This window comes from Orussus abietinus, unplaced genomic scaffold, assembly GCF_000612105.2.
Source record: "Orussus abietinus isolate OABI.00-Male unplaced genomic scaffold, Oabi_2.0 scaffold318, whole genome shotgun sequence".
Taxonomy (NCBI): Eukaryota; Metazoa; Arthropoda; class Insecta; order Hymenoptera; family Orussidae; genus Orussus; species Orussus abietinus.
Window position 1 is genome coordinate 31,818 of NW_019394464.1, and position 14,101 is coordinate 45,918.

The window sequence follows — 14,101 nt, forward strand, 5'->3', positions numbered from 1 at the left end:
TGCGTTAAATATACAGAAAATATAAGAGACGTATTTTGTGCTACCAGGGGAGTATCAACGAGAGGAAAATCTTGCTAACATTGAAGTTTATTTCTTTGCACGTATCAATTAAATAATTCCTTCGAATAATTTAATAATCAGCACCCTCTGTGCAGACGAATGGCAATCAATAAATACTAAACCGCAATTACGGCGTAATTCTCAAATTCGGTTTCTTACTAGCTAACAAAACGCTGCGTAGCTTCGGTGAGGCCTTGATTCTTAACAAGATTACGTTTATAATTCAATTTTTTCTCGAAATATTATACCTACGTGAAAATGTTAACCGGCTAACAAGTCAAGGTAGGTTCGACATACAGAAACTGATTACAGGAGCTAATTCGAGCGCGACAAAATCGGACTAATCGATTCCGTCGAGACATACCTTGTCCTCGTGTGAATAAATAATAAGAACCACGGATAATAAGCGTCTAGAGCCGATAAATAAAGGCCGATGTAATTGCTATGAATTTCCACCGGTCATCCGCGCCGGCATCGTCGGAGAAATTCGGGCGAGCGATCTCGAGGACGATCGTTAACAATTTTTCAACCACCTCGAGGACGATCGTTAACAATTTTTCAACCACCTCGACGACGATCGTTAATAATTTTTCAACCACCTCGAGGACGATCGTTAACAATTTTTCAACCACCTCGACGACGATCGTTAATAATTTTTCAACCAGCCCGAGGACTCGCCCGACCAGCACTAATGATTTCTCTAATGCGAGACATCTCGCCGGTTACTCGTAAAAAACACGTTCCCTCGAATCGTGAAAACTGATACGAAATTGCCTAACACTCGAGGGGCCCTTAAGGCGCTATGAAAGTTTCATTCTCCATATACAAAACACCAAAATATTTACAAAACTGTTCTCCAAACTGGATGCACCGAATCATTTGTAATTCAGCATGTGATTATGGAGGCCCTAAGGAAGACGGCGATGCTAATGAAATTTCACTTTTCAACCAAAATATTTGTCTCTAGTTCTAATCTCAGATAAATAAACCATTTTCTTTTTGGAACAATGAAATTTCACGAGCATCGCTTTCTTCCGTAGGGTCCCTATAATCACGTGCTAAGGTTCAAAATAATTCGTTGCACTTAAATCGGAGCAAAGTGTTATAAATCTTTTGACGTTTTGATATATATATAAAAGAACGATGCTTTCATATCACCTTAATTGCGCTCTAAGTGAACATCGTTGTGCACCATGTGCACCTCAGGATCATGGTAATCAAGGAAAAGGTCTTCCAGGTTCGCAGGTTTCTCGCAGTACAGCTCCTGGTCGGACGGAGTAACGTTCCTCATGAGCTTCAGGAACTTCTCGAGGGGACATAACATCGTGCACCCAGGGATGAGCAGATCTTCAACTTCGGCCGGGATCCCCTTGTAGTACCTCACCTGCAAAACCCCGGATTAAAGTATCTACCTTAGGACCTCGATTCGTTTGATCGGAATGTCATACCCTGACATAATAAACTGCCCCCCACTGCATCAGCTCGATTATCACCGCACTTGAGTACTGCGGTACATGGGGCTCGTAAACGCCAAGAGCTGATAGAAGGGCAGCGACATTCGTTTCGTGGCCACTGTAGAGATACAATTTCCGCTTCGGATCCATCTTCCCGTTCCGGACGTCGACCATATCGAGCGATATCTTGCGCACCAGCACGCCTGTAATCAGGATTTATTAATAATCTAGTACTGATTCTCTTCGCTTATCCTAGAGTTCCATATCTAAAACCCTCACCTCCGTTTAGCCTCTTCAGCGCGGTGTTATAGTTCGTGATTTCATACTCGAGGTTGATGCCGTCCAGGAGATCTCCTTCGGGGAAAATGCTGTAGACCCACTCGGGAAGACGAAGACCCATCGAGTACTCGGCCATTAACGAATGATAGAGATAGTACAGGTCGTTCGTGTCGTCCATGTGCTTCCCCGTGAGCTGGGTGAGGTTCGCCATGAAGCCATTTAACCTGGCGACTTTTGCCTGGATCTCCGGGAGGTGCTTCACGCGATGCAGCTCGATGAGGTACCTGGAAGAATCCAGGTTGTCGTTTCCGCAGGGCCGTGTGGATTAATTATTTAAATATAAAGGCACTCACTGTGGACACTCTTCAGGGATTAACAGGACGTCGGACGCGGAGGGTTTGTACGTTGTTGGTATCGGCTGCCAGGGGAGATTATTGTTCCACGTCTGGTCAGGGTTTGGGGGAAATAGTCCGCTCAGGACCAGCTGCAAGGACATCTTCGTCCTGTCGTAGTCGGTGCTTCGGGCCCGAAGAGCAGCCGGCACGTAAACGTTGCCCAGGAAGTCTTCGTACAGTGCTCGAAGAGCCTTACCCAGGCTGTACTCCCTCATCTTACCTTCCTACGAGGTGAGATTATATAAAATACGTTAAAACGTTAATTTCTAATTAACTAATTTTTCATTACGTTGGTCAGTCCTCCCAGGCCCATCGGGTAGAATTCGAAGTTCAGGTACGGATCGTTCGGGTATAATTCCTTGCCATTGTTATCCGGCGCCCGGTCGCCGTGTCTGAACACCTGAAAGAGACATTTTCTTTAAAGCAGAAATAAAACTATTAAGTACTCCAGAGAAATAAGGGGTGAAAATAAATTACCACGCTGACGAGTCGCAGGTTCGGTGTAGTCGTGGCTTCTCCTGGTGAGGCCAATTCGAGGACCAGAGCGACGACCACGAAGACTATTCCCTTCATGATGCTTTGAGGTGAGTCCCTCGACTTCTGTGAACAGGAAACGAAGAGCTTTAATCCACCACCAGCCAAAGACGAGTCACTGCTAAACCAGCGTCCCCAATTAAGTGGCCGCCGCGATATTTTATCGGCAAGCCCGATTAATCTTCTAGTGATATCAGGAAATTGAGTGTCCGCGGGGGTACAGGGACAATTGTTTCTCCTGATAACATTAATTGCCCCAAATAGGAGACAAATCGACTCCCACTCTCGTCTCGAGACATTTATCTCGCGATAAGGTTATCCATTTTCGCATCAATTTTCTTTTCATATTTACATGCCAGGTCGTGGTTTATTGTATCAATTTTTCTCGTCGCTGGAGTAAATGTTGCCTTATCATTTGTTATTTTATGGTACCAGGGCGCGTCGTGTCGACCTTATCAGATTATTGCACTATTAACGATGCAGTAAATCGTCTCATTACACGTTTTTCCTACGTTTAAATCTCTTCATGGTCGGAGTCTCTGACCGACCCTGACCTTACCCTCGCGTCGTCGCCCCGGAATAATCGTTATCGGATATGATATCGATGTCACATCGCCATCGGTATTTTACATAACGGCCGCTTTCATGGTACCGCGGAGATAAAATCCCGTCGCCACGGTTATCATTAATAAAACAGCGGCCCTGATTGATGTAAAAATTCAGAGGGTGGTTTTTCCTTCGGAACGGGACTCGCCATTTCTTGTATCGACCCTGACCCGGTGATACAGTTGTGGCGGACAAAGAAAATTTAAAAAATTGCATCCCGAGACGAAGGAAAAAAAGGAACCACAAAGGACATTGCCAGAAGAGAGAAAAAGCACTGTATAAAAAAAAATTAATTATCACCCGCAGCGTGTTTTTTGCCTTTAGGTTACCACTCGGAGATGCATACACTGAGAGAGAAAAAAAAAGAAATTCATTGAGCCGAGGAAACATTACTTTAAGTAGTTTCTAAGAAATAATTTGTTAATTCAAAGAATAATTATGAAAATATTTCTTTGGTGCAATGACATGTTTTTTTTTTTCTGGGTACACGAAAGGCATATTTGATACGCACTTATGCAAATGTTTAGACACCGGTGAACAACTCGCGACTATATAGCGGGGCTCGGCAAAACGCGTCCTTATACGAAGACATTATCGGGAAACGCTACACTGGCCGATCTTTCGACATAGGCAAACCACTCGTGACTTTTTTCCTTCGCCGCCGAGATTACAGCGGCGTGCAACATGCCGGCTCTAAAAAAAAAAAAAATCGGAATAGAAAACTGTTCAGCGGAAATTCGCAGGATATGAATTTTCCTCAATCTCCCGCAATCCTGAAGAAGTCCTACCTTATAATTTCCCGACCTCGACATCACTTCGACAAATCTTAGGAACGACTTTGAGGCGACTCTGCCGCGACACTCCTTATACGAAGGCATTATCTAATATGCTAATATCTTTAAACATAAATAGGCGCTCGTGAAACCCGTAACGAGGATATGAGTCCTCCTTAACATGCAACGGTCGTATTTGGAACACTCGAGGGACCCTTCCCGTCCGAGCGATCAGCTGATCGGCGCTTCGGCATTGCTCGACCACGTAGCGCCGAAATTTCGGCACTATCTTTGACACTTGCTTCGTTGATATGATACTATAATGAAATGGAACTACAATTTCCGGAGCGTTCCTTCAAGGGGAGGGAATTTTAACCGCCCAACTAGACCCGTCCAGATTTTCGGATCGACGTGAAATAATTGATATCAATCTCAATCATGAAATAAAATGAAATATTTAAGGAGCCTCTTGAAGTGGAGGACATTATCGCTGCCTAATTCGACCATTTCAGATTTTTGGATCGACGTAAAATAATCGATATCGATTTAAATCCCAAGATGCAATAAAACATTTCAAGAGCCTCTTCGAGCGAAGGAAATGATAACAGCCTAACTCGACGATTCCCAGATTTTTCGATCGACGTTAAATAATTAAATGTATTTTAAATACCGAGATGGAATTTCTGAAGACTCTAACCCTCAAGGGAGGAAACTCTCAGTTACCTAATTCGATCACAGGTATGGGCCTTCCGCTTCAAGTGCGCCTATGACAGAAATTACACGAAGACTGATCGTTCCTTGGAGGGCGAGCGAGATTTAAAGCATTCTTCTCTCCACCTGGGAGGCGCATGAACGGTAACCCGTGTTTCCCCGGTTTCCGGAATCGCATGCAGAACTCGGCCAGCATTTCGGGAAATCGTCGTGTCGTCAGGGCGGTTTCCCTCCTTCGTACGTCAAGGAACCCTTGGGGTTTCCTCGACGTCCGATGACGAACGCTGACAGGGGCTATGGTTAAATGAATCAGAGTGCTGGAAAAACGGCAGGGCACGACTCGAGGTCTAATTCGAAAGATTTGGTAAGCGAGATAGGACTAATCGTCGATGCTCGATTATCATAAAAACTGGACTGAACTGCAGCATCTCTTGATATCAGGGCGATTCCTCCAAGGGAATCCTGGGGTCTCCTTTAATGACGTCTCCTCGTGACACAGGATGTCTAGTGACGTGGTATCGTGACATAGTCTGGGCTAATTTATGAATCAGAACGAGCCGGTAAGCAGAGCTCTGCCACTAGTGATTGCGGGGACATGCAGATACGATAACTCGCGGTCGAGTGATAACGGTAACCCGATTGAAGCCCGTTTATCTCTGTGCCAATCAAGAGAAGCTGGCAAGAACAAATTCCTTCCTCCGGCAATTACCAGGTATCCCACTTGTTGGCTTTGCATAAAGGAGGCAGAGCGTGATCCCCGAGACCAGCGATCAAGCTCTAATTAACTTGAAAAGTTACTCGAACGACCTGAATGAAAAGTAAACAATTATCGAAAAGCGTACAATAATTATTCCGATAAATTCAAGAGCGTCGTGATCTCATCAAGACACCCTTTACAAGTGCCTAAGAGATCTAAACGTCTTGAACAATATTTTCACAGCTACCAAGAGACGTTAATAACAATTACTCGATTAAATTCCCTAAATGTCCTGATAACACCAAAACGACGAATTTAATTACCTATCTTTCTGGATTTCTTCGGCATTCCACAATCGAGATAACACATCAGAAGCCAGCGTATCGCGATCCAAAATGATTAAAATCGCGAATAATAGGAGATAATAGCTCCCTAATTATCGCAATTAGAAAGAGAGAGAGGGATCGTTTCCCCAGGTGCCTCTGAAGCGTGCAGGAATCTCGTATGCAAATGACCTCATCATCAATGTATCGCTGATTCGTCGTCCTAGGAATTCGGGATCAAGAGTCGTTTCTTCATCTACCGCTTTGCCTCGAAGCATATCTCCCTGCAGGGTCGAGCAAGTGTGATAACGCGAAACCGGTGATAACGCCGCGCTAATTACGGACCGTTTACCTGTATTCGGGTCGAGAACGGGAGATAAAAAAGCAATGCTGAGGGTAGAACGTTGATAAGGAACGGAGCTCAATATTCCAGGTATTGCGACATCGAATAGAAGTGCACCTGTTTTATCGGCGGAATTATATAGGAATTTGCACGATTTTCCCGCAATTATTGCACTCACGACTGCGGGTTTTCCTTGACGGCAATATTTATCCGACATGTACATCGGGCCTGGGCAAACACTCTCTCTCTCCAATTCTACGGATACTGCAAAATAAAATGCAAGCTGGAGTAAACGAACCTTCGGATTATTTGGGAAAGAAACGAGCATTACCCTCGCGGCTTCGGTCAGCATGCCGATGTGTCGCACACGTACGTGCCGATATCTCGACACGTGAAACCGGGGCAAACAGCGCAAATCACGTGAAATTACACCTCAGCACACGGTAGTCCTTCCCGATTGTGTGTAGAGACAAGAAAATGGAGCAATTCCTACGATTACTCAAGTGGGGACCGGCGCTGCTGGGAGCTCGGGAGAATAGCCGGCCGTAACTGGAAGAGTTGTAAAACAATAAAGTCCGGAATTCTTTCTGCCCATTTTGGCCCATTAAATTTACGCCTCGGACGTCGAATTACCACGAAGTGGCGGGACAATTTGGGACCTTACCGGAAGTCCTTAATGGTTTTCGATATTCCTCGCAGGAGGGGTCAAGTGTCCTCCTTCAAGCGAAGCTTCTAGAGCCCCTGTAGGGTGGGTTCGGGGTTTTAGGTGGATTTTCGAATTCCTACCCTGGAGATATGAATTCTGAGGATTTTGCTCGTAGATTTATCTCGATATGAGATCGTAACGTAATATTGTTTGTACGAGGGACTTACCCCTCGATTAATTCAAAATGGCGTCGTCGCAAGTGACGCCTCCACGTGACTTCCGGTGTGATCGGGACCTTCCCAGAGGCGATCGCTATCGGCGACTTCCGTTGGAACTTTAACTTCGAACCGTTAGCCCTGCGCTTCGTCAGCTCACCGAAAAGAATATTCCGCAGCTTCCTTTTCCCTAATTTCTCATGCCCCTCTCTAGAGGCAGAGATTTTGTTTTTCCCTCAGAGAAAATGCAATTGAATAAATTCTCACCCCTCGATTAATTCAAAATGGCGGCGCCACAGGTGACGACTCCAAGCGGCTTCCGGTGGAACTCCGTTGATTTCGTACCGTTTGCCCTGCACTTCGTCACCTTCCCGCGACGAATATTCCGCAGATTCTGCTCCCCCGATTCTTCATACCAGTCTTTAGACGTAGATATATTCTTTTCTCCTTCACAGAAGACGGAAAACGCCAAAATTCAGGAGCCCGGAGATTTCTTTACAGCCCCGTTGCCAAGGGGCTTCACTTCGAACTGACGCGACCCGCGGCCATCTTGGATTCTCACTTCCCAGCTGGAAGAAGACAGAGCGCCGAGAAACATGGAATTATTAAAATTAGAAGGAAACGGAGGAGATTATAGCCTTGTAGAATTGTCCTTACGTTCAATTTGTACGAGAAGGGGAAATCTCCGACCGAACGGCGCTTGCAAACTCGTTGGTTTCAGGTTGAGCCCCAACTACCTGCCGGTCGCAAGCTGCTTGCAAAAATGGCGCTGGCGTTGCCAAGAGGGCCTGGCGACCGGAACGGAGGGAGATAGGGCCTCGAAGAACAGGCCTGACAGGGGGGGAAAGTAGGGTTAAGAACCCACGTGTTCCACCTTTTATAAGTACCGATTATTACCAATATAGCCTGAGTCATGAACGTATATCTCGTTTTAGGGCATTTTGATTGATCTGCGATCGTGAAGCATCGACAAGATCAAACCAGTCGCAAGGATAGTTGCCGAAGAGGGAAGAAAAATAAGCCCGGTACTCCTGAAAATAGGAATTCATATGGAGGCGAAATATAGGAACCCGAAATTTCTCTCCTGGCATAACTCGGAATAGAATTTCTGACGGATTAATCCACGTGACGTTTCTCGAGGGCAGGAATTCCTTCGAGAGCGATGATAATGATCGCGATTTAATGGCATCCCGCTATGTATACACGGAGAGAAAGAGGGAGAAAAATTTAGTCAAGACGTTCCGTTAGACCTAATAGCTATCAGAAACCGTGAACGACGTTTTGAGTATCGCTTTCGAAATTCTCCGGGATCCTTCCCTCGAGTAAAGCGAATTAATCGCTTATCAGAGCACTTGCACCAAATGCAGGGCTTGATATCGTTTACGATCGTCGGTCTTGCGACTACCACGAGATTCACGATTTCGGCGAATGTTTGTATATCTCGGCTTCGATGAGATACACCTCGTCGCGTGATATCAACGTGATCACAAATTTATGGGTACGTTGGATCTAAGACGAATTCCTGTTATCCAATCTATGCTATCTGTGATCATAATCCGCTTGTCGCGTCGACTTTACATTTAAATTACGATTATTAACTTATACGACATGAAGGATACACAAAACTTTAAAGATATTAATCATTAATAATTCCTTAAACGTGAAAGTATTTACGGTGAAATGATAAGCGGCGACTGATTAAAAGAAAACTCGAAAACAATATTTCACGATGATACCAGCTGTAAAGTGTAATTACTGCCATAATCTTCAGCTTTGAGTTAGAATTTTCCTTCCACTACAAATTCTGATATGGATAATAAACATGACTAAAACGCAAATTGTATACCTTTGATAGTAGTGATAAATAATCAACGTTTAAGGTTTGATAAATAGGGTGGTATACAATTTGAAATGTAAGATCACAGCTATAAGCAAATTGCTCGTCACAGTTATTACATCAAATCTACCTTGGCATGTTAGTGATAAAATAAATTCCCTTCAATTGGAGCAATTACACCGATTGTTTCGAGCATTAATATTCACTATGACATATAATTAAGACCCCCGTCATATTTGACGTTATCATGTACCCGTAAAATACAATAGTCTGTAAAATAGAGACAAGTTCTAATCGCTGCACTTCGAGCTTTACACGACTACAATTAAGCCAGTTAATTGGTCGTTGACACCCAGCAAATCGAGGCGGCCCGTAATGACGGATAATTTTTCCTTTTTAAATATAACCTCGCCTATTCTATCAAAGAAGTAGAAACTCTACGCCGCCAAGTCGGGAAATCATGATTTCGATAAAACGTGTCATCGAGTCTGAGTTCCGGGAGCGTTTTGCAAGACTATCACGAAGCGAGCACGCGATTCGTGTAAACATCAAGAGCGCTGTCATTAAACGGCCTGCCATTTTATCGCTGTGACGCTGCGAGTTAATTTCGCGTTACACGATAACGCTTAACAGTTGCATCCGGACGCCGGCGCACTCGACTTCTGTGGCACCCCATTGACCGAAGAACCCTCTATAAGTCAGCAAACGCTCTTCATCGGGAGTCCCAAGAAATGCGGCAATTTTTAATTAACACCAGTTCCTTGGTTGACGCAGAAATGGCGAATAAATTAGGTCCTGTGTGGTCATCGACGATGAAGAGCTTGCCTTTGACCCTGCCTTTTTCGTTTCGACCTCCTCCAATGAGAACTTCTTCCAAATGCCTCCTATTTGTTCGGTAGCCTGAAAAGAGAGTCATTAGAACGCTTTCAGGACTGCCTCGTGATGCTCCCACGTGGCGTTAGGAGGCGTCGAGGATTTGCCTTGAAACTCTCCAGAGGCGTTTCTCGCGAGTCTGCACGACCGTCGCGCTGCGTTTCAGACTCCGAAAAACGCGATAAGACTCAAGCTCAGGTCTTACGTTAAAATCGCTCGATTGATCTCGCTAGGATCAATTCGACGGCGAGGGATCTCTCCGGCTCTTTGGCCGCCACTCCGTCTTTTCGGGAACGACAGATCAACCGCGACTGGTAAGTACATACATTTCCGCTCATATATTTTGGGACCCCTGAGCTGTAAATAATGCCGATAACACGTTTTGCCATTTATATTATTTATCTAAGAATTTATTTACCATTATATGCTTACTAAGCCTGGTGTCCCAAAATATATAAGCGGTACTGTACGCCTTATTAACAATTCTTAAAAATATTAAATAAGACTAACTCACCGTGGATAACGAGGAATTATGCGCCTTCCAAAAGAGTTAACGAAGAATTTTTGAAGAAGAAGAACGTAGCGTCCTCACTCATTGGCAATCAATATTTGCATACCGAAGTCCCAAACGACTTTGTCTGGCGATTATCGGGCACAGCGTAAACCTGCAATTGTTAGAACGCGGTAGAATACGTGTTAACAAAGATCATCGGGAGGACGCGACATTCCTTCATTTACGGAAACCTTATGTTTCTGATGGTTTTATTGCCGAGGTGTCTCGGATGTATAAATAAAGCGGATGTCTAATTACTTGGTAACTGGAAACCGACGCTGAAAATTTATCAGGATGTCCTTTTCAAGGTGCGCGCTCATCTTCGGCCTTGAAGACGCCTCCAGAATGCCCATCCTCGTGGGTTTTTGTCTCCTGCTGATCTCCACAACAGTCCAGACAATCGAGGAGCTGAAACTAGTGCATGTTGTAAGTGATATGGAAGCACATGGAATCACCTTGTAGCCATCTGTATTGCGCAACGTTGTTTTCCAAATTACGTACACCGCTTATTCCGCGGCTCGTAAATCTTCCTCGTGTTATCCACCGCCTTGAAGAAATCGTTCGCCTCTTCCAGGTATTCACCCACAAGACACACGCACCTGTCGAGGATCGCCAAAATGGTCCCAAGGTGGAGATCCAGCCCAATCTGACGTACGCGTACTTCAGCGAAGTCCCTGAAGACATGTTCAACGTGAGAAACTGTTTTATTTAAGATGATGTGAAAGTGGCGACAAAAAGGTCTCGTTAATGGAACTTTTTTTTTAACTGGATCCATCGAATCGTTTCAAAGTTTACAACGTGAATATGAACACTGGAAGGAAGGTCTTGACACCCATGAAATTTGAATCATTTAAAAATTTCTTCATAGGGATTTCTTAAATTTCTGATTAAAAAAATTAATTTCATGGCCGTCGGGACCTTCCTTATAGCCTCCATAGTTACGGTGTAAAGTTTGAAACAATTCGACCTCTCCGATGCCACTTTCATATCGCCTTAAGAGCTCTCGACGAATCCAAGATTTATGAAATACTGCGTTTCCAGGAGAACAAACTGAACATGTTCAACCTCGGAGTGTACCTGCGACAGAGGTATGGCGACTTTTTAGGAGAGATTTATACAGAAAACGTCACCACTCTTGTCACCAACCAATTTGTCACGTCGATGATGTCGGGCAGTCTCGTCAACGCCGGTCTCTGGCCTCCAGCAAGTATTCAACGGTGGCACGATGATTTACCTTGGCAGCCAATTCCGACAGGTAAGACCCATCTGCAAGTAAACACTCGAGTTAGGTACCCGGCATAAATGCCCTGATAAAAAAAAAATTCATTCAACCAAAGAAATATTTCTTTGAGTACCAACGAAACATTTTCTTCATTTCAAGAACAATTCACTCAAATTGTCATTATTCCAAATAAACGTTGCATCCAATTTATTCGAGTTTGAGTCAGATAATTATTATTTGAATTAACAGAATACTTCTTTGGTATTATTCGAAGAAATATTTCATTGGTTCAATGAACATTTTTTCTCAGTGTGGCGATACCGTCTCATCGCATAGAGACAGAAATGAAAATAATGTTGAACTTGAACCTTATTATTTCTTCTTTTTTTTTCACGCAGTTTACGAAGAGCTAAAGAAAGATTACCTGCTAATGGGGAACCTGTGTCCGAATTTTCTGTCGGACACTGCGAGCGTTTTGGAAAGTGATTCCATGAAGGAACAGGTGAGCGTGTATAAACCTTTGTTCGATGAGCTTAATCAACGCACTGGATTGACTATCGATCAGCCATCCGAAATCGAAGGTCTGTACATCACTCTGGAGACGATGGTGGGTGTTCCTGAAAAGTTTCGTTGAGCTTAGTTAATTAAGGAATTAATTTAAGCGTTAATTAAATTTGAATTACATTCACCTCAGGCTGACGCTAACCAGAGTTTACCGGCCTGGAGTGCGGACATATTTCCAGACGGCCAGATGTATTTCGCCACGTTATTATCATACAATCTTTCATCGATAACAAAGCTGCAAAAACGGCTTAACGGAGGGGCATTGTTGAAGAAAATCATCGACGACTCCGTCGCTCATTTGGCGGGCAACATTTCTAACGATCACAAAATCATGATGTACAGCGGCGACGAGAGGAACGTCGCAGGCATTTTGCAGAATTTAAATCTATGGTCGCCGCACATTCCTAGCGAAGGTGCCGCCGTGATCTTCGAGGTTTACGAAATTAATAAGGATGACGGTTACAGTGTCAAGGTGAGACATCCACGTCGCCGTTAATGTCTGTAACAGTACAATGTATGGTAATGTTACAGGTTCTGTATTACACCGGCGTCGATGGCGAGATGATCAACCTCACGTTGTCAGAATGTACAGAGCTCTGTCCATTAACCAATTTTTCAGACATTCTCTCGGACGTCCTTCCGACCAACGCGAAGACCCTGTGCGGTTGGAACGTTTCCGGAGACATCGAGGAAGAGAATTCCCCGGTTGAAAACTCTTCCCCGAATCGCGAGAATTCGGAGTCTCTCCTGGTTTTCCTACATGTTGTGTACATCTGGAGAGTGCTAACCTGACGCACGCTTGCAATCATTTTCAAAGAGTAATTGTTACGCTGACAAAGAACATTACGAGATCACTCGATCGACAGCTATTAACGCCCCAATGAATTACAAAGATTAGTCATTAATCGAGTGATCTCGTATTTTCTGCCGACGCATATATATTTATAGGAATTATTAGTTATGAATAATGGCGCTGTGCTGCCATAAAAAATGTTCGTAGGGAAGACTGTAAATGAGCAGTGCAGTTGCATGGCAGTTAAAACTAAGTTCGAAGCCGACGTTACTTGTCTCAGCGCGTTTATTTCATGTATAATTAATTCCTTCTGTAACTGTTTTTTTCCTGTCTTGAATTTCTCTTAAAATGTTAAGGCACTGCCATGCTTGTGTACTGATCAACGTACAATTGTCCAAGTTCGCCATCATGATCTCCTCCAGAACCGAAATCCACTCTTCTTCGAGATTCTTGCGTTGGCCACACTTCTTGCCATTTTTCCACAGTCGTTTCCACGAATCCGTCACAAATTGCGGTTCGTTATCTCCCACGACTTCTCTCTGATCAGAAGACAGAACCTCGTATTTCCTCAGGCATATCTCCAAACCGTGGAAAATCCAATATAACTGGTTTTGAACATCCTCAGCTGCGGACGCATTTTCAAGAGTCTCGGGCGGCTTATCATTCTCTGAGAACAAGCTCTTCATTTTCCGTATCATCAGCTGGATGGTCTCCTTGCAAACGGCAAATGATTCGCAAATCTCGAGAACGATGCTGATGTGGTGCTCCCAAGATATCTCCTGAGGAAATTAAACAGCTACCTTAATTAAACAATTCGTGATTAAGCGTTCCTAGATTAGCAAGGAATTAAAATGAATACACATTAATTAATTTTCTTGCCCACCTTGCCTGATTCCCTGCAATCGAGAATCGCGTCAAACATCCTCTGAATCGATTCCGAGGCTGCTTTGGAGCAGTCATTGGGCAATTTCTCAACATCGCCGACTCTGATAACATTAACAATAGCTTCAACAGCTTCTTTCTCCAAGGAATCGACCCACCGCTTCCTGGTGAGGTACATGGTCCCTAGTTTTTCATTCTCCAGAGCCTTCAATACATTTTTTACCGCGGAGAGCAGCACTTCCCTCGCTTTCGAGCTGCTCAAAGTGAATCTCAGGGAGGCAGGAGTCACGTCCTCGGGACACCACCTGCTCCTCTTCCTCTGGAAGCTCTTCTCACGACTT

The 14,101-nt window shown here is 44.3% G+C and overlaps 3 protein-coding genes across 6 annotated transcripts; 1 reads left to right on the plus strand and 2 right to left on the minus strand.

The window, feature by feature from the left end:
* Positions 1-69: 69 nt before the first annotated feature.
* On the minus strand, positions 70-10,884 carry LOC105702575 (venom acid phosphatase Acph-1). Of its 4 annotated transcripts, XM_012430238.2 has the most exons (11): positions 10,801-10,884; positions 10,558-10,713; positions 10,261-10,411; positions 7,694-9,773; positions 7,304-7,605; positions 2,666-2,788; positions 2,478-2,588; positions 2,147-2,412; positions 1,794-2,077; positions 1,509-1,717; positions 70-1,444 (listed from the first exon to the last, which is right to left on the minus strand). In XM_012430238.2, the coding sequence occupies exons 6-11, from the start codon at positions 2,759-2,761 to the stop codon at positions 1,220-1,222; spliced, it is 1,191 nt and encodes a 396-aa protein (XP_012285661.1). In that variant the 5' UTR covers positions 2,762-2,788; positions 7,304-7,605; positions 7,694-9,773; positions 10,261-10,411; positions 10,558-10,713; positions 10,801-10,884; the 3' UTR covers positions 70-1,219. The 4 variants fall into 4 exon arrangements, with proteins under 4 accessions (XP_012285661.1, XP_012285662.1, XP_012285659.1 ...); XM_012430239.2 differs by lacking the exons at positions 7,304-7,605; positions 7,694-9,773; positions 10,261-10,411; positions 10,558-10,713; positions 10,801-10,884 and adding an exon at positions 4,825-4,961; XM_012430236.1 differs by lacking the exons at positions 7,304-7,605; positions 7,694-9,773; positions 10,261-10,411; positions 10,558-10,713; positions 10,801-10,884 and adding an exon at positions 4,117-4,162.
* Positions 9,815-13,089, plus strand: LOC105702576 (venom acid phosphatase Acph-1). The gene is made up of 7 exons (XM_012430240.2): positions 9,815-10,060; positions 10,608-10,725; positions 10,874-10,990; positions 11,341-11,554; positions 11,920-12,128; positions 12,216-12,557; positions 12,617-13,089. The coding sequence occupies exons 2-7, from the start codon at positions 10,645-10,647 to the stop codon at positions 12,875-12,877; spliced, it is 1,224 nt and encodes a 407-aa protein (XP_012285663.1). The 5' UTR covers positions 9,815-10,060; positions 10,608-10,644; the 3' UTR covers positions 12,878-13,089.
* A 44-nt stretch (positions 13,090-13,133) lies between these two features.
* LOC111673979 lies at positions 13,134-13,722 on the minus strand. The gene has a single exon (XM_023432467.1). It carries the CDS (start codon positions 13,574-13,576, stop codon positions 13,169-13,171), a length of 408 nt encoding a protein of 135 aa, XP_023288235.1. The 5' UTR covers positions 13,577-13,722; the 3' UTR covers positions 13,134-13,168.
* Positions 13,723-14,101: the final 379 nt, after the last annotated feature.

Bases quoted from the DNA above. Each gene is read 5' to 3' on its own strand.
- LOC105702575 (XM_012430236.1), bottom strand. From the start codon at position 4,140: ATGTCGAGGTCGGGAAATTATAAG. The intron at 1,718-1,793 runs GTGAGGGTTTTA...TCCTGATTACAG, and splicing joins GCTGAAGAGGCTAAACGGAG to GCGTGCTGGTGCGCAAGATA. The intron at 1,445-1,508 runs GTATGACATTCC...GGGGTTTTGCAG, and splicing joins GGGCAGTTTATTATGTCAGG to GTGAGGTACTACAAGGGGAT.
- LOC105702576 (XM_012430240.2), top strand. From the start codon at position 10,645: ATGCCCATCCTCGTGGGTTTTTGTCTCCTGCTGATCTCCACAACAGTC. The intron at 10,991-11,340 runs GTGAGAAACTGT...CTGCGTTTCCAG, and splicing joins TCCCTGAAGACATGTTCAAC to GAGAACAAACTGAACATGTT. The intron at 12,558-12,616 runs GTGAGACATCCA...GTAATGTTACAG, and splicing joins ATGACGGTTACAGTGTCAAG to GTTCTGTATTACACCGGCGT.
- LOC111673979 (XM_023432467.1), bottom strand. From the start codon at position 13,576: ATGATACGGAAAATGAAGAGCTTGTTCTCAGAGAATGATAAGCCGCCC.